Source organism: Erpetoichthys calabaricus, chromosome 7 (assembly GCF_900747795.2).
Source record: "Erpetoichthys calabaricus chromosome 7, fErpCal1.3, whole genome shotgun sequence".
Lineage (NCBI taxonomy): Eukaryota > Metazoa > Chordata > Cladistia > Polypteriformes > Polypteridae > Erpetoichthys > Erpetoichthys calabaricus.
The window spans coordinates 24263327-24283728 of record NC_041400.2 but is presented as its reverse complement, the minus strand read 5'-3'; the positions used below and the strand labels follow the sequence as shown (position 1 = coordinate 24283728).

At 37.2% G+C, this 20402-nt stretch overlaps 1 protein-coding gene across 1 annotated transcript in view; it reads left to right on the top strand.

Annotated features, from left to right (window-relative positions):
• LOC114654420 (E3 ubiquitin-protein ligase UHRF2-like) overlaps positions 1–20402 on the top strand; it is a 176585-nt gene that overhangs the window by 63940 nt on the left and 92243 nt on the right. The window contains exon 4 of the mRNA XM_028804976.2: positions 16174–16392. Coding sequence (XP_028660809.1) covers positions 16174–16392 — 219 coding nt within the window. The remainder of the gene's footprint in view (positions 1–16173; positions 16393–20402) is intronic.

The following is a 20402-nucleotide window of genomic DNA, read 5'->3' as shown; positions in this document are numbered from 1 at the left end:
AAGTTGGGGACCCCTGATGTATCATACTTCAACTTCTGTTTTTAGAGGAGTTCACTAATTTCAAGATCTGCAAAAAAATTGCTTTTACTGGTGTATTTAAATACTTCTTTGGATAATACACCTGCACAGCAGTTAAATCTGTTTCTAAATTCAAGTATACTACTATAATTCTGGGTCTCACTACTTTCTGTATTGTAACAATTTGTAACTTAATGCTTCAGAGTATAAATAACAATAATGAGCATCAGAAAAAATAATGATGGTAATGAAAGATGGTTTCTCATAAAATAAAAAAGGTGTTAGATGCCGACTGTAATAACAGTAAAATAAATATCATTACATCCCACCTTCTCCAACATTTATATTGTTGAAAAAAATAAAAGAATGTTGCTTGAGTAAAACCTAGGAGGGAAACACAGCCTGCATGTCAGGCCATGTTCAGATAAAATTTAAGTACAAAAAAGGAGAGAGCTACAGCAACAACAGGCCATCTAACGCTACAAAAGTTACACTAGAGCCATTCTGTAATATGTATTCAAGATGACCCATTGATTACCACTGCTGAGAGTAAGATTCAGAAATGAAGCTTGCCAAGATGTAAATGAACTAGAGATATCTTTGCAGCTGTTATCCCTAGACAAACAGCTTCTGCTGGATAGAAGAGAAAGACAGAAACAAGATGTATAGTTACAAAAAATAATGGAATAAAGGAATTTTAGTGTAAAAGACACTAAAAGATCCGGAAAGATGAAACTAGGGAACACTCACAAAAAATTTGCAACAGAATACCTCCGATGTTCTCCTGGCACAGTGGATAACAGGGCTCAAAGGACAGACCCATGGGAAAATATTATAAGCACAGGGAACTGTCTTAAATTAAATGTTTTGAAGGTTAGATATCTTAAATAAATATGAAATTTTAAAAATCCATTCCCAAGAAAGGAAGGGGTGTTGAAGGAAATATCCTGCTACCAAACAAAGGGATTTGATAAAAGGTGGTATGAACCCTTACACAGACAAACATTTGAACATACCATTTCATTTGAGGTAGAGGAGATAGATAATTACAAGAAGTGGATGGAAGGGAAGAGTTTAAGATAGTAAACAAATTCAAGTTTTAAAAGTTATAAGTAAAAGGAAAAACAACAGGTTTGAATTACAAACTCAAGCCTCTGAGTCTGTAGTGTCCAAAGTCTGGCATTGTTTGAAATGCTGCCAAGAGTTAATATGCCTAGGAAGTCCCAAGAGGAATATGAAATACGATGATCACCTATACATAAAGCATGTTTATTAAAGATGGCAGTGTGCAAGTGCCATTTTGGGTAATAAAATAGTAGTTTTTCAGCCCTGCACCATAAAGCCAACATATAGAAGATTAAAGCTCCCAAGTTCGTAACATGAGACTTTAGTTTTAGTGCTGTGGAGGGGAGAAAAGAGAGAGATCTAGGGCCCGCTATACTGGATTAAGTGGCAAACAGGAAAAAGGAATCAACAGGAGAGATCATCTATATTCATCCAGGCACAGAACAAAAGCCCCACAGTAATATGCAACATTAATTAAGAAGACTCTTCCCCCCGATCTATCATGCATTAGGGTGGAAATCCTGATGGAGGATCTCTTTTGTTCCAAATTAACCTCCAATGAAAATTTATTTGATGTATGAGGCTATGGAAGTACTTTTAGCACTTTTAAAGCAAGAGAGTGTAATCATTTTAACAATAGTCAGCCTGGAATGAAAAGACAGCATACAATGTAGTGAGTGAATCTTGGACACTACTAAACATCTGATGCTGAATGCAGGTTATAGTGTGTTGTAATGCTGAGAAGATGATAGAAGGTAGCAAGGTATTTTTTCGTAAACAAGCAGTTGACTAGTGAATTACTATGGTGCATAAAACAAGGCTAGAAACCCTTACATAAGTAGATATTTACACAAGTTGAAATTGACCATACACACTCTGCATAATCTTTGTAAACAACTGAGGCAGTGCACAACTAATGGCTGTGAAGTTAATAGGCCAATGACCCATCCCCATCTCTTTGCCAAATATTACTTGGTTACACAAACCTATCTACCCTACGAAAGTCACAACTGTGTAAGGATACTAAAATGTAATTTTTTTTCTTTACTGGACAGAAGACAAAATAAGTTAAATCTGAGGTCTTTGTTTAAAGATTACTATAGCAGTATGTTAAGCATTCTGGACGGCTTACACTGGGTAGCAAACGGTAACTTGTATGGTTTATCTGGACATTGTATTACTTATATGAAATTTGTTAGCTGAAGGTTAAAAAATGGTTCTATAATACAGCAAGTTTATGGTTTAAACCTGCCCCTCTGCCATTTGTACACAGCTGCTCTAACACCTGTATAAAATTGTTTGTTTGTTTTTCTTTTTTCTTCTTCTTTTTCTGGTCAAACCCTGCGGTGTCATAAGTTTATCATTACCCACCTTCCAAGGTTAAGGTGTGAGATATGCCATAGCTTCCCTTCAGTTCTCAGTACTGTACTGGTTTGCAATAACTTGCTTTGTCTTGGATACTGATTCAAGCTAGTCTTTTGTATAAAGTTTGGGTTGTGTTTATTCCCTTAATTTAAGGTGCGTTCTGGCAGAGGTTTCAAATTAATATTAGTGCAGCTTAGCACCCATCAGAAGTAGCACAATAGATTGGTTAACTATTTTTTCCTACATCACAACTAAAGCATGCATACATTTGGCTTGCAGCTACTAGAGGAATTTGAAATCTTGTCTTATTCCTGTAAACCTATTCAAGGAAATGTTGCTATGGTTACCCAGCCCTTCCAAGCGGTTGCACAGTGCCAGATATAAATGGTTGGAAGCATGCAAAAAGTTCAGTTTTTTTAATGGTACTAGTGTTGACTGTCAATAACATTTTTGCTCCTCCTGCTCTGAATCTGCAAACAGAAAATGCAAACTGTCCACGCTTTGTTTCTGGTCTGATCAAATCATTGTCATTACTGAATCTTTTGGGTGTCTCCCCACTTATTTTATTTAGGGAAGTATTTGTATCCATTTCAAAGCCACTGTTGCAATTTCAACATCTGTGGTGGAAACAAATTAGTAACAAATGAAAAAAAATTCTGAATTCACAAAACTTCCAGAACATTATTACTTATCATGAAATCCTTTGTTATTTTTCAAAACCCAGCTATTCCAATAAAACTCCAAATTATGTGTTTTGCATAAAGTAAGTGCAATTCTCAGCCAGACTGCAGGGAGCAGAGCCAGCTAGCGTACAAGCAGTTAATTTCAATAGGCTTTAACATCACTGTTTCTCTGCTTAGTTTCCTGAGACACTAGCAGAGTATGGTTCCTTTAAACTACATCTATCTATCCATCCATTTTTTGAGATGAGTCGCAGGAAGCCAGTACCTATCCCAGCAGCACAGTGCATGAAAAAGCCTCTTATATTCACACACCAATGTGGAGCCAATTTAGAATCACCAGTCATGCTGACAAGCACATCTTTAGGGATGTGGGATGTAGGAGGAAAACTGGAGTACCCAGGACAAACCACATTTAGACACAGGGACAGCTTGTAGACTCCACACAAACAATAACTGGCAGTTAAAAATATTCACATTTAATATTAATCTTATTTTTGGTGAATTTTGCTGAGCACTGGAGGGTCACATGGATGGCACTTTGCCTATGTAATGTCTGGTAGCATCACACAAAGACTCAGCGATATTTTTCATGTTTTATGCTTATGTCAGTAGTTGGTGTATTCTTCTTTTTGCTTTTGGTGTGCCTTTTTCCTGTTCTTTCTCTTTCGTTGTGTGTACTGTCTCTCTGCCTCTCCATGCTAGCTGGGTTTATTTAATCTGTGCCTCCATTTTCTTGTTGCAAAATTTATTTTAAAGTAACAGCTGCACTCTTAAAAAGAGAGGTGCCAGAGTGGTTCTTCAGAGTGATGCCATAGGTGAACCATTTTTGGTTCCAAAAAGACCCCTCCGCATAAAGGTTTCAGAACGAACCATTTATTTACATCTGTAATAGGCTCCATACAGTAAATATACATGAACAGATGAGGATAAATTTGGGAAATACCAATCTTGATTTTACCGGTCTTTTTACCAGATTTTAAAAGAGTCTCTCACTCTCTTGCTTACCTCAGTCTAAGTCCAGGGTTTCTTAATCTGTCAGTGTCCTGCTAGGTAGCCTACTATACATTAAAGATTTAATTTTTTTTCTTCATATTAGGAAGTATTTCAAAGCGCAGAGAACCAACTTCTTGTGCACAGAACCTTTCCCAGAATTAAATTGTGCTTTGTCAAACAATGCTTCAACAAGGAACCACACAACCCAGCAAAGAACCATAAAATGCCATTAAAGAACCAGGAGTTTTAAGAGTGTGGGATGCACTGCATGTAAACACCTGAGATATCCAAATCCTGCCAATCTTGTATAAATGCATTAGCAAAACATAACATAAGAACTTGAATGTATTCATTTACCAATTTCTGTGCATTTTACAAACATGCTAAATTCTGAGTTGACAAGTAGAATATTAACATATTTGCCAGATAGAGTGGTTTCACACCCAGTTGGACTGTTTTTAACTCTTTTGTGTGTGGGGGAAAAAATGATTTGGGCATGAGTCTTCATTTTTCACTATTTTTGTTGAAACTCTGCGTGGTTTTGTAGAGACAAAAATGTATTCACATTTCCATACCCCAGTAGTCTATGAAACTGCAACTTTTTCTTGCTAGTCAATGACCATGAAATGTCAGACAGCCCCCCTTCATTTAAATTTAAAATTTTAAAACCTGTCAATTTCACAGATAGTTACTGTTCATTCAACCAGTGACCTTGCACTTAAGCAATCATTGATACATAGATATTAACCAGTTGTGGCTAAAAAAACTTTCTGCGTAGAAGGGAAATGCACAAATGTGTGTCCAAAACAGGAATTCAGAGGTGGGATACTCCAGAAACAGAAACTGTTTCCGTGGTGACTTTGCTACTGTCAGACCACATTTTATAAAAATATTACAATAAAGAAATATATTGGAAGGCGTGGGAAGATAATCCAAATATACATTTGATTACTTATGTTCTTTGAAATGATGTGGAGGTTAAAGGCTGTAGCTTAGTTGTTAAGTAATCCTTTTGTATTTAAATGTCACATTTTTAATCAAACATTAAACCATAGGTTCCCAACCTTTATTGGGTCAGAGCCCACTTTTTCAAAGAGTGATTCGATAGCACCTCCCTTGGGTGAACTATACTCTATATTGAAAAACAAGGACAGATCTCTTATATATATTTCTCTTCTGGTTCGTCCTGCTTCCACTTCAAAACCGGTCCCGCCCACACGCAGCCAACACGGTATTTCTCGATTCCTATTTGTCGTCTTCCATGTCATGCACTATACTGGCCTGCTGAATGTAATACATCCAACGAGTACTCGAGGTGCTGCCACAACGGTAAAGTAGCTTTACCACCCTTGCGGGAGCCACCTGTGCCTTTACAACAGCTTCTTACACAGCAAACATCAGAAGCTAAAAATTATCGTGAACACATTTGAGAATACAACCCTTCTCTAGCGTTTGCTTCCATTGGTGCACAGGTAACTCAACCTCCTGGCCACGGACCATACTGTTTTAAAATATATGGGCAAATTTATCACCAAATCTCTCCACTATACGCTAGCACTTCTACCTCTCCAGGATATGGACAGTTGTATGTTTTTGACACAGTGCAAGCTACTAAAGTACGCTTACAAAATAAAGCAAATTGCATGCAGCGAAAATGTACTTCTCCAGCTAGATTCCATGCTCAGAACTATCAACCCCTTCGCTAAATCATACAAACACATGTATGAAATCGCTCAGTCCAATCCAACAGCATCTGTACGAATGGTTTTCAAGGAAACCCCTAGGCAGGATTTACGACGATACAATGCCCCGACATGTCACACCGATATTGCAGCGATTTTCATCGGAGAAGATGGCGAACCGTCTGCTGAAAGGGACATTTGCATCTATCCCATAGGCAACTCCTGTAAACAGATTTTCATGCTCAATATGAATTGCGATCCTATGGTTTACCCACTTTTATTCCCTTATGGAGACATTGGCTGGCACAAAGATTTACAACATGTTCCCGATAAAAGAACCGGCAAGCGAGTAAGGCTTACTCAATGCCAAATTTACGCGTACAGATTAGCAATGAGGAATACATTTAGTATTTTGCACTCCAGCGGCAAACTATTCCAACAGTACGTCGTAGATGCATATGTTAAAACAGAGGGCACGCGTCTCAACTATCTCCGATTACATCAACAAGATCTGCGTGTCGAACTATCAGACGCACTGCAAGCAAACGCTGAAAATAACGTTTGTGTAGGTAAAATTATCATATTACCGTCCACATTTGCAGGAAGTCCAAGATATCTACAACAAAACAATCAGGATGCCATGGCCATAGTACGTAAATTTGGAAAGCCTGATTTATTTATCACTTTCACATGTAATCCAGCCTGGCCGGAAATTCTATATGCACACTGTGTCTTTCAAGAAGTATTTATTTCTTCTTGATTTCTGAATTTCTTTCTCACCGTTTTCCGTTCCTATTCTTACACCACCATATGGTACGGCGGGCGTCGGCTAGTTTTTTATATTTTTTTATTAGAAGATATTAACAATGCTGGTGTATTGCTCAAAGTATGATTAAAAAATTATATTATTAAAAAAATGAATATAATATTATTAGTGAGAGGGCTGAACTTGGTGTGATGACACTAATTTTTCGATGTTTACTGATGACAAAAATGGCACCAATCTTAAATCGCCACATTCCACTATTGACAATCTATTTCTTTTCTTTGTTAATAGATTGCTGATCATGCTGAATCCTCTTTCAGCTAAATATGATGATGGGAGACTTGTAGATCATCTAATTCGTGCTGCCATCAGGGAAAGTGGCGTTTCTTCCCAATGAAGAGACATATCCGCGAGAAATAGAAGATTGGTTGTTTGGTGAAAGTGAAATCCACATACACGAGCAACAGAGATGTGAAGTTGCTTTGGGGGGGGGGTATTGGGGGGTTTGGCTACTGAAGTGAGCAGGGGGCAAGGCCCCCTAGTTTTTAATAAGTAGGTCCACTTAACTTTTCCTTTGAATGTGATCTGTAGGTACCAATGTGTAATTTTAGGTTTACACTTGCTCTGAAGGAATTCTGAAACAATCTGGTATTGATAAAAAAAAAAAAAACTTCTCACATATTTATAGTAATGTTCAATGAACCTGTAAAAATATGCATAGATTTGGTCCTCTGCATGTGTGTTAATCTTGTAAGGACTTGCATGATCTGAGAATGCATGACTTGTGCAAACTTGTAAATATAATGTGCCTATACCTACTATTTAATACGGACAGGTCTTTCTTAATGGACATTTTGAATAATTGGTTGAAACATGTGTTCCAATATTTTTAGTATTAATCAAACATTTCAGTGCATTCTTTTGAGTATTGCCCAAGGGCAATATGTCTTGGACATATATGTCTTGGAACAGAAACGCTCCCTTAGATTTCTTCAGCGCCCACCAGTGGGTGGTATAGCCCCCGTTGGGAACCTTAGCATTAAACTGTATGGCAGCATATTGTTTTTCAAAAGGATGGTTCTTGTGTGAACAAAATATGTTTCATTTCACCATGACATTTGCAATTGCGCTGCTTGATTCAGAAGATCATACATTTCTTTTAAGGGAAAAAAAAATGTTCAAGATTATTTCCACGCTAAAGAGGAAAAAAGGTAAGAGACAACATCTTGGTGACAAACCTGCTAAAGCAGTTTTTCCCAACATCGGTTCTGGGCGCACACTGTGGCTGCAGGTTAATGTTCCAGCCAGATTCCTAATCAGTGACAACACCTGATAACACTGACCTCATTTAATTAGCTGGAATTATTTTTCTTTTATACTACATTCAGAAAAGCACAGCAGCATGATTTTTTTTACATTTATAAGACATTTAGAACTATTTCTGCTTTTGCTATAGATTTTAAATGCTTAACTCTCTTTTGTTGATTTAATTATATTTTGCCCTTTCTCTGTGCAGTTTTTCCCCTTCGTTGTATCTTATTGACAGTTAGAAAGGAGCAGAGCAAACACACTGACAAACAACACTGAATAATCAAAGGTTGCAAGTACTTTAGCATCAGACACACTAATTAGTAAATAATGGATTAATTAAGCAATTAGAACACCTAGAAAAGTAGAATAAAAATCAAGATGAAAATTATTGTTAAAAAGAAAAAAATACATTATTCCCAAATAACTGCTTGGTACATTTTAGTATATATATATAAAAAGTAAACTTTTTTCACGTTGTCATTATGGGGTGTTGTGTGTAGAATTCTGAGGGAAAAAATGAATTTAATCCATTTTGGAATAAGGCTGTAATATAACAAAATGTGGAAAAACTGATGCGCTGTGAATATATATATATATATATATATATATATATATATATATATATATATATATATATATATATATATATATATATATATATATATATATATATATATATATATATATATATATATATATATATATATATATATATATATACACACACACACAATACTGTGCAAAAGTTTTAGGCAGGTGTAAAAAAAATGCTGTGAACAAAGAATGCTTTCAAAAATGGAAGTGTTAATCATTTATTTTCATCAATCAACAAAATGCAGTGAATGAACAAAAGAGAAATCTAAATCAAATCAATATTTGGTGTGACCACCCTTTGCCTTCAAAACAGCATCAGTTCTTCTAGGTACACTTGCACACAGTTTTTGAAGGAACTCGGCTGGTAGGTTGTTCCAGACATCTTGGAGAACTAACCACAGATCTTCTGTGGATGTAGGCTTTCTCACATCCTTCTGTCTCTTCATGTAATCCCAGACACACTCGATGATGTTGAGATCAGGGCTCTGTGGGGGCCATACCATCACTTCCAGGACTTCTTGTTCTTCTTTACGCTGAAGATAGTTCTTAATGACTTTGGCTGTATGTTTGGGGTTGTTGTCCTGCTGCAGAATAAATTTGGGGCCAATCATAACGCCTCCCTGATGGTATTGCATGATGGATAAGTATCTGCCTGTATTTCTCAGTATTGAGAACACCATTAATCCTGACCAAATCTCCAACTCCATTTGCAGAAATGCAGCCCCAAACATTCAAGGAACCTCCACCATGCTTCACTGTTGCCTGCAGACACTCATTATTGTACCACTCTCCCGCCCTTCGACAAACAAACTGCCTTCTTCTACAGCCAAATATTTCAAATTTTGACTCATCAGTCCAGAGCACCTGCTGCCATTTTTCTGCACCCCAGTTCCTATGTTTTCGTGCATACTTGAGTCGCTTGGCTTTGTTTCCACGTCGGAGGTGTGGCTTTTTGGCTGCAACTCTTCCATGAAGACCACTTCTGGCCAGACTTCTCCGGACAGTAGATGGGTGTACCTGGGTCCCACTGGTTTCTGCCAGTTCTGAGCTGATGGCACTGCTGGACATCTTCTAATTTCGAAGGGTAATAAGCTTGATGTGTCTTTCATCTGCTGCACTAAGTTTCCTTGGCCGACCACTGCATCTACGATCCTCAACGTTGCCTGTTTCTTTGTGCTTCTTCAAAAGAGCTTGAACAGCACATCTTGAAACCCAGTCTACTTTGAAATCTTTGTCTGGGAGAGACCTTGCTGATGCAGTATAACTACCTTGTGTCTTGTTCCTGTGCTCAATCTTGCCATGACATGAAACTGTCTTCCACAACCTCACATTGGTAGCAGAGTTTGGCTGTTCCTCACCCAGTTTTAAGCCTCCTACACAGCTGTCTCTGTTTCAGTTAATGACTGTGTTTCAACCTACGTGTGACATTGATGATCATTAGCACCTGTTTGGTATAATTGGTTGATCATACACCTGACTAGAATCCTACAAAATCCCTGACTTTGTGCAAGTGTACCTATAAGAATTGGTGCTGGTTTGAAGGCAAAAGGTAGTAACACCAAATATTGATTTGATTTAGATTTTTCTTTTGTTCGCTCACTTTGCATTTTGTAAATTGATAGCAATAAACAATCATTGTTTATATTTCTGAAAGCATTCTTTGTTTACAGCATTTTTTCACACCTGCCTAAAACTTTTGCACAGTACTATATATATATATATATATATATATATATATATATGTATGTATACAGTGATCCCTCGCTATATCGCGCTTCGCCTTTCGCGGCTTCACTCTATCGCGGATTTTATATGTAAGCATATTTAAATATATATCGCGGATTTTTTGCTGGTTCGCGGATTTCTGAGGACAATGGGTCTTTTAATTTCTGGTACATGCTTCCTCAGTTGGTTTGCCCAGTTGATTTCATACAAGGGACGCTATTGGCAGATGGCTGAGAAGCTACGCAACTTACTTTTCTCTGTGTCTCTTGCGCTGACTTTCTCTGATCCTGACGTAGGGGGTGTGAGCAGGGGGGCAGTTTGCACACCTAGACGATACGGACGCTCGTCTAAAAATGCTGAAAGATTGTCTTCACGTTGCTACCTTCTGTGTGCAGCTGCTTAGTGAAGCGACATGCTGCACGGTGCTTCACATACTTAAAAACTCAAAGGGCACGTATTGATTTTTCACTCTTTGTTTTTATCTGTCTCTCTCTCTCTCTCCCTCTCTCTCCCTCTCCCTGCTCCTGACGGAGGGGGTGTGAGCTACCGCCTTCAACAGCTTTGTGCCGCGGTGCTTCGCATACTTAAGCCAAACAGCCCTATTGATTTGTTTGCTTTGCTCTCTGTTTCTGACAGCCTGTGCTCCTGACACGCACTCCTTTGAAGAGGACGATATGTTTGCATTCTTTTAATTGTGAGACAGAACTGTCATCTCTGTCTTGTCATGGAGCACAGTTTAAACTTTTGAAAAAGAGACAAATTTTTGTTTGCAGTGTTTGAATAACGTTCCTGTCTCTCTACAACCTCCTGTGTTTCTGCGCAAATCTGTGACCCAAGCATGGTTTCTACTTCGCGGATTTTCTTATTTCACGGGTGGCTCTGGAACGCAACCCCCGCGATGGAGGAGGGATTACTGTATATATATATATATATATATATATATATATATATATATATAAAAATAAACTTAGTTTTCTAATTTCTATATTGTTCCCAAAACACAGAACTTGGGAAATAACACATCACTTAATTAGCCCAGGAGTCCAATTAAAAACAGAAGCTGATTGGAGCAAAAACCTGCAGCCACAGTGTGTCCCCAGGACCGAGGTTGGGAAACACTGTGCTAAAGGCTACATAGCTGAAACATGGTGTGCCTTATGTTCTTTCCTCTTCAACGTAGAAAAAACCTTGAACCTTTTTTTTGTAGTTGACACAGCCCTTCACTAACTTTGTTATGTTGTTTCACCTGAAAGAAAAAAAATGCAAAAGATAATACAAAATGGGATCTTGCCATAACTTTCTTTTTTACCATTCATCATGTTTCTTTAAGAATATCCATTTAAGGGTTTCACACTGTAGGTTATACACTCTGGCAAACCTCAGCCATTTAAGAAAATAACTTGAAGCTTGGCCATGAAACAAATTAAGTACCAACTCACTAATTAGAAATTTGACATTTATGGATTTTTGCAGCTTAGGGGTGGTGGAGAGTATTTGGGTGGCAATTTGCTGACTTGAAATGGTCATACTAGCTCTAAGCTAGATTTTGTAAGAGTGGACAAGATTTTAAATGTGATAGGATTATAAGACGTTTGCTAAATTTGGCAACCCTGGTTATACAGTGCCTTGTCACACACAGTTGATTCTACATATTTCTGTTTGTTTTTAGCCATTTCAATTCAACATGTCAAAAGTAATAAAGTAAGGAGTTTGATTGCTGGACAGGGTGAAGTTTATTCAGCTAGATTAGACCTATTTATGCAATGCAGAGAGCGTCAACTTTTTGTTTACACGCATACTGTGTGTACTCTCTGTTCATTCAGTCAGTGGTGAGAAGTGACACGTGTAAGAGAGGGCTACACTTGCAAATTTGTATTGTTTCTTTGCTAAAGGATTCTAAATACCTCTGAAATGGAGGTACACTCCTGGGCACCACTACAACTCATTTAACACAGCAGGGACTGTAGTTACGTTAAGTCACTAGAATATGAAAGTATTGATTCAAATGTAGTCAATAAAAAACTAGGAAGTAGGAAATCTGTTATAATCTTGTTATTGAACAACATACTGGTCTGTGCACACCCAACCTTGCACCAACACTAAGCTTGCCTGAAAGCAGGATAAAAGTCCATCATCAAGTAACACCTTCAGTACTTCTAACGGTTAAAGCAGCAAGGCCTTTATGACATCAGTAATTGTTATAAATAATAAGCATTGTCTATTGTACTTGCCATATTGTGTCCTGAACCTGAGAAAGTTTTGACACTTATTTTCTTAGTGTGAACACCCATACTATAACACCAGTATCTCATCCTCAATAAGTACCCTGTCTCTGTACTTTGTTCGCTGTTTGACAGTTGCAGCTATACCAGTGTTATAAAAGGAATTACTGCCAGTGCAAAAAGATAATGTATGATTATTCATTGTCATGGAGCATGCAAAATGAAGAGGAAGGGTTCCAAAACCTAATTTTCCTGGATTTGTCAGAGGTCACTTTGTTATTAAACTTGATTTGATGCAGTAGTGCAAATTTTATTTATACATTCGACCTGCAATATAACAAGGAGTCTTTGTTAAAATTTTATTTTCTTCTTAAAGCATATTGTGATTGGGATTAGAGTATGGGGGGTGGAGCTTTTTTGAAATAATAATAATAATTCATTACATTTATATAGCTCTTTTCTCAACCTCAAATTGGATAAAGGTTTAAACATTTTTTTTTTATTTACAGTACATCCCTATACAGCAATTGGTGGACAAAGCTGGCTGGCTTTTCCACCATGAAATTATTCCAGAAACACGTTCTTCTGGGATTTTTTTTTTTAATCTTTCTTTCATTTCTATACATAAAAGTAAAGCTGTGTTTAAGAGTATAACAATTACATATCTGTAGTTAAAATGTCATGGTGTACTGGAGGTTTATGTACTATGAAAAATATAAACCACAGATGATATAATAATAAAGCTCTTATGTGAGGAGAGGACAAATCCATTGACTGCTAAGTGATGTCTTTGTGTATTGTAGTTTGTGCAGGTTTTTTATTTTATGTTAGCATTTGTTCTTGAAGCTTGGATACTGGTTGGAACTAAGACACGGTACAGCATTTTTAACCAGTCACCCTCCTCACCCATATGAGAGTTTTTGCTAAACTTATCTCTTCATTAGTATAACATATAATACAATTACCAAAAACAAGGCAAAACGTTAGAACTTTTTTCAACAAGAAAAAATGTTGTGTGTAACAGAAACATGTAAATACCGAAATGTCAACATATATACAATAGGAAAGGTATGTCTAGTGTTCACTGCTGTACTAATGCTGATTTGGCACTCTGACGGTGTGGTCTTCTCCACACTACCAGGTGCCACCGGAAGCTTCTTGAACCCACCACTGTTAATAACGTTTCCGAGGGATGAGCTCAGCAAATGAGGACACCACATGAAGCAAGGGGAAGGTGCAAATTTCTCAGTGTTTTTATTTAAAAAATAAAAATAAAAACCTAAACAAAACAAGTGTCCAAAAAGTGCAGTGCTTCAAGAAAATTCAGTAAATAAATCCAATCCAAATAATCCAATCCACAAAGATGTAGGGGAGGTTAAAATCAGAATAAATAAATCCATTAAAACAAGGTTGGAACCAACTGGCAGAAAAGTGTCCTTTCTAAAATCCTGGTGCATTGTTCTTTTAATTGGCAGCTTCTCTGTTTAACCAGTCGCCCTAACAGGTGCAGCTGTCCTTTCCCCAGCTCCATCTCCAGCCCTAGGCTTGGGTCCCTAGTGTCCATGGCACTTACATCGGGGCTGTCCTCCCAAGTCTCCTCAACCCCCGCTGCCTTCCCGGTCTTCTGCGGTGAGCCGTTCACACTCCTGGTCACTCCTGCTTCTCAGACTTATTCAGCTGGAGTGACCCAATTCACCCCTGTGTCAGCCACACACTCCTCTCCAAGGGCTGTCTTCCCAGCTGCCTGCCTTCTCTCTCCCGAGCCTTCTGTTTTTAGCTCACACTGGCTTCTTCCACCTTCTGCTTTCTGCTCTCTTTCCTTTTAACCTCCATTCTGTTCTTTTTGGTTTTTTTTTTCCTTTCTCCCCTCACACACTCACACTTCCCTATTTATAATGGAGGCGTGGCACAGCTGCGGCAGTTAGCAGCTCCTGGCATCAATTAGGGTCATGGGTGATCCTGCACACGTGCACTAAGTGCAGGGCTATTTGCTCCTGCATCACACACGGATACCCACCTGCAGACGCAAGTCTGATGATTATTTAAAAGGCGCCAATCAGCCGTGGACCTCACTTTACCATGTTCACATGTTCGTGTGATATATTTTGAAACAATCACCAACACACTGCCTAATGTTGCAATCAGGACATTTATATTACATTTACATATTTGTCTGACATTTTTATCCAACCCGACTTACAACATTACTTTGATACAATTAGTTACATTTGTTTTTTGGTTTTCTGGTTGAAGCAGAGGCAGGTCATGTGACTTGCTCATGGTCACACAGTGTCAGTAGTTGGATTTGAACCCACAGCCTCAGGGTTTGAAGTCCAAAGTCTTAACCACTACACCACACTGCATGTGTATTTCTTTGTGCACTTTACTTATTTTTTTCTGTTATTTATGCATGAAAGGGTTGGATGTCAGTGCCTTATTACATGGATGATGTGCCGACTGTTATTTTAGGCTACTACAGTGTAAGACTTGGTGACTTCCACATTTCCCCTGACATGAACATTAACAATTCCTGCTTTATGAACAGTGCTTGGGGGCTGACATCTTTCTTGTTGTTCTACTTGATCACAGTCATTTTGCTTTTTTGTTATGAAGCTACTTGCATCATGGTGAACCTTGACAGGGCCAGATTCACCAAATGGTTCAATTGTACAGTTGTCGAATTTGTCAGTTTTACTCTTGTGAATATTGATGAGTTACCATAGAGTGTCAGGATGCATAGAAAAATACTTTTTTGTTTCTTTTTTTCTTTTTGTTTTTTTGTTTTTTGCAGTATCATGTTGTTCAATTCACAAGATGACAGCAGAATACTGTCCTAAGCATTATTCAGGCCTAATGCACCATATCTCAACAAAATCAGTTAACCCAAGTCCTACCTGAAATTAATCCTTTTTACATAGAATTCTGAACCTGAGAGATAATTGGAGTTTAAGGCAAGGTGATTGCAGTCTATTGAATCCAATACTGATGGGAAATATCTGAATTAACAGATAGTTAAGATTCATCATTTACTGAACCGATTTAAATAATAATAATTTTTTAAATGCCTGGAGTGTACTGCATTCTTTTTGTAGAAGACTGTGAAGTTTTAAATCCAGCACATACATTTTGCTGTCAAATATGCTCCATAAATATATGTTGAAATTTTGGCATTGTGTTTTAAATTCCTTCCTATGGTAGGACTGCGGAGAAATAATTTTTTTTTTTAATCATTACATGTGTAGTTGCAAACAGCCAAATAAATAAATAAACCGCTGCTTTTTATTCTCTGTTCCTTGGGGGTCTTTTCTTAGTGTGACACAAGTTACGTGTGTGTGTGTGTGAGTGGGGGATAAATCAATTTATTAATGCTTCCAGTTTGTAAAGAACTTGTGATCAAAAGACTGAAAGTATGTGCATTTCAAAGCACAATCAGACTGCCAATACAAATGGAGTGCATTTCAAAACACACTGTATGTAGCTAGTTTTATTATTTTTGTATTTAGTATTTGAAATTGACATAATCAATTAATTAGGATTTTATTGCTATTTTATATCTCATTTAAATTGTATATGCACTTTTAGTAAAAATAATTCGACTTTAACTATGTGGGCAATATTCTTTGTTTTTGAAAAGAACAGTATGTTGTACTCTATATGGATCACACTTTTCTCCTCGTAATCTTTTTTAATCTAATTTTAAAAAGTGATGAAAAGTTATCTTTTATTATTTTTTTTTTCCTTTTCTTTAGCTATCCTGAAAGTGGTATTGTTGAAATGTGTACTGAAGATGTCCGGCCTCGTGCAAGAACCATATTGAAATGGGACCGCTTGCGGGTTGGTCTCACTGTTATGGTGAACTACAACATTGAGGTACCAGAAGAGCGAGGCTTTTGGTTTGATGCAGAGATCACTTCTTTGAAGGAAATCTCACGGACAAACAAGGAAGTGAGAGTGAAGCTCTTTTTAGGGTAAGAATATTTCTTGTTCATTAATAGGTAATAATGAATCTCCTTAATGTTAGCCTCTATTTCCTGATTCTAATTTAAATAGTATGCAGCATTTACAGTATATCATTAATACCTGCAACCGATAGAAATTGTTGCCTGCTTTTGGAACACTGTGAAGTCCTGGATACCAAATCTCAAAAACAACCTGTTTAGGTAAGAGTAACAGAGTGCACCCCAAAATAACTCTTGACAGATATTTTTCTCTTTTATAGAATTTTGTGTTTGTCGCCAAATGGTCCTGTCCAGATTTCAGAAATATTAAACTTTAAGGATTTTCAATGTCAATTTATTTATAGAGCACATTTAAAACAAAATCAGTAATGCTGTAGCCAAAGTGCTTTACATTAAAACATACAGTGAAAAAAAATAAAATAAATAGAAATAAAATACTATAAAATGAAATACAGCCAGCAGTGAAGTTAAAGAAAAGAAAGATCAGTATCAGTGAAGGTCACTGAAAGCTAGAGAGTAGCAATGAGTCTTCAATCTGGTTCAAACAGGTTTTAAACAGTTCAATTGAAGGTGACTCCTTAATATAATGAGATAAAGAGTTCCACAGAAGAGGTGCCATTTGGTTTGATGGACCATAAGAGAAAACTGATCAGTAGATCCAAGTTCTCTGGATTGCTGGTGTAAAACACACAATTCAGATAAATAGGCAGGAGCATACCCATGCAAAGATTTAAAAATTAGCAACAAAATTTTAAAGTCAATTCTGAAACTAACTGGCAGCCAGTATAAAGAAGCTAATATTGGAGAAATAGAATCAAACCTTCTTGGCCCAACTAAAATAATGTGCAGCAGTATTCTGATACCAGAATGCAACGAGTTGCAGTATTCAAGCCAAGAAAAGATAAAAGCATGAGCAGCTTTCTCAAGATCCCTAGGAGATAAAAAATGTTTGACCTTCGCTAAAAGCAACTCTTGACTGCAGAGTTAATATGTCTCTCAAAAGAGAGGTTACTGTCAAAAATGACACCAAGATTATGGACTTGAGGTTTGCAAAAGTCATTGAAAGAGCCGAAGTTTGAAACCATTTTGAGCTTTGGCTGAAGGACCAGCTATCAGCACTTCCAATTTATTTTGATTGAGATCCAGAAAATTGTCGGCCATCCAGGATCTTAGTTCAAAAAGACAATTGTGCAGGCAATTAATTGTAGAGTTACAAACAGGAATATAAACCTGTGTAGCATCAGCATAACAGTGAAAAGAAATATAAAATTTTCTGAAAATAGCTCCTATAGGATAAGATAATTAAAAAATAAAATAGAACCCAAAATGGATCACTGAGGAACACCATATTTAGCAGGAGCAATAGGCAAGAAAGAGGAATTGAAAGACACTTAAAAGTGTCAACCAGTAAGAGATGATCTGAACCGGTTAAAAGCAGAACCTTTAAGCCCCACCAGATGTTCAAGCCACAACAGCAAGATCTCATGGTCAATAGTATCAAAAGCTGCAGAAAGGTCTAGGAGGACATGGACTGCAGTCCCACCTGAGTCAGCAATGAGAGAAATGTCATTAAATATTTTCAGGAGGGCTGCCTTAACACCATAAAAGTGCCAAAAGCCAGATTGGTTGATCTCAAATTGACGGAATTAAGATGATCAACCAATTAATTATAAATAATTCTTTCTAATATTTTAGACAAGGTTACGCCACTGCATGTTTAAGAAATGTGGACACAACCCCTTCACTAATAGAAACATTGATAATATACAGTGTACATATGGACACTGTTACTGATAATCTTATGAGGGATTTTATATCTTGCCTTGATAGTATTGGTCTGCAGCAATTTATAGACTTTCCTACTCACTTTAAAGGCCATATTCTTGATCTTATTTGTTGCTCTGGTGTTACTCCTTATAATTGTACAGCATCTGACCTGTCAATATCTGATCACAAACAGGTGTTTTTTTAATATCGACTTAATATCATCTAAATCAAATCTTTTCCGTTCTATCTCATTTCGCAATATGAGACAGTCTGCCAAGTGGTGACAATTTATTTACCACAGATGAACTAGTTTCCCACTATGGACTATGCCGCCTTTTAGACAATCTTGCTCCTCTGAAAACCCGGACTGTCTCTTTCATCCTCTCTGCCCCCTGGTTCACCATGGAACTTTGACAACTTAAGGCTAAAGGCTGATGTTTGGAACGCCTTTATAAAAAGACTGGCTTTGATGTCCTTAAGAATATGTATGATGAACACATATGTGTCTATAAGGATGCTTTGTCTACAGTAAAAACTACATATTATGCAACAGTAATTGGGTCAGCTAAAGGAAATACTCTGGCTTTATTCTCAACTGTAAACAAAATCCTCCAGCCACCCATCAGTCTTCCATATCAGTTTTACTGTACTGACCAATGTAACTCTTTTTTTATGACCTTTTTAAATATGAAAATTGGAAATATCCACCAGCAACTGACTAGTTTTGGAAATTTCATACATGGAGTATTTTATGATCCTCTTCTTCTTTTCTTACCAGTTTTAAACTTCCAACTATTGAGGAAATACTTGGTATTATTAGAAAATCTAACCCTTTACCTGTCAGCTAGATCCAACTCCTACTTATTTGGTTAAATTCTGTTTGTCTTTTCTTTCCTCTCTAATAACTAACATCATACATTCTTCCCTTATCTCTGGACTTTATCTTTTAAAACAGCTGTAATAACTCCAATTCTCAAGAAATCTGGTGCAGATCCCTACAACCTAAATAGTTATTGTCCAATCTCAGATTTAACTTTCCTTTCAAAACACTTGAAAAAACTGTTGCTGAGCAGGTTCACTCTTACCTTACGGACAATAATTTGTTTGAACGATTTCAGTCTGGCTTTCGTCCATTTCACAGTACAGACAGCCATGGTTAAAATCACCAATGACCTACTGTTGGCAGCTGACTCTGGGCTGTTAACCATACTTGTGCTCCTTGATCTAAGTTCTGCCTTCGATACAGTCTCTCATGATATTCTCCTTGAGAGATTAAAATCGATTGGTATTATTGGCACTCCACATGCGGTTTAAATCTTATCTCTCTGATTTTACACAGTTTGTAAAATTAAAAAATTTCAGATCACAAGTTTGCCCCGTTGTTAGTGGTGTACCCCAGGGCTCTGTCTTGGGTTCCCTTCTATTTATTATTTATCTTTTGCCCCTTGGTCATATCTTTAGTAAATTTAATATTCATTTTCACTGTTAGGCTGATGACACCCAGCTCTATCTGTCTACTAAGCCTGATTCCACTTTTCCACCTTCTTCCCTCTCTGACTGTCTGCAGGAAGTTAAATCATGGCTGTCTGCTAATTTTCTTAAATTACATAGTGATAAAACAGAGGTTCTCCTGGTAGGAACTAAATCTGTTGTAGATAAATGTGATAATATTTCATTGATTAATGATAATTCTCTAATCTCTTCTTCCACCCAGGTTAAGAGTTTAGGTGTTATTCTCTATAGTACCTTAAAATCCGAGGCACATATTAATACTGTTACTCGGTCTGCATATTTCCATCTTCCGTATGTAATATCAGCCATTTACTCCCATCTCTTTCAGCTACCAGCACTTGTTCATGCTCTGGTTACATCTCGTATTGATTATTGTAATTCTATCCTTTGTGGTCTTCCTCACAAACTCCTTTACAAACTCCAGTTGGTTCAGAATGCTGCAGCTCGTATTAATACCAGAACCCCTTCCATAGAAAACACTACTGTCCTTTAACAGCTTCACTGGCTCCCTATTAAATATTGCATTGATTTTAAGATTCAGCTTATTACTTACAAGACCCTTCATAACCTGGCACCTCCTTATCTTTCTGATCTTCTTCACATCTCTATTCCTTCTCATATCCTTAGATCCTCTTCCTCTATCAATCTTATTATACCTTCTGCTCGCTTGACTACCATGGGGTTTAGAGCTTTCAGTCAAGTGACCCCTTGCCTCTGGAACTCTCTCCCACAAGACATTC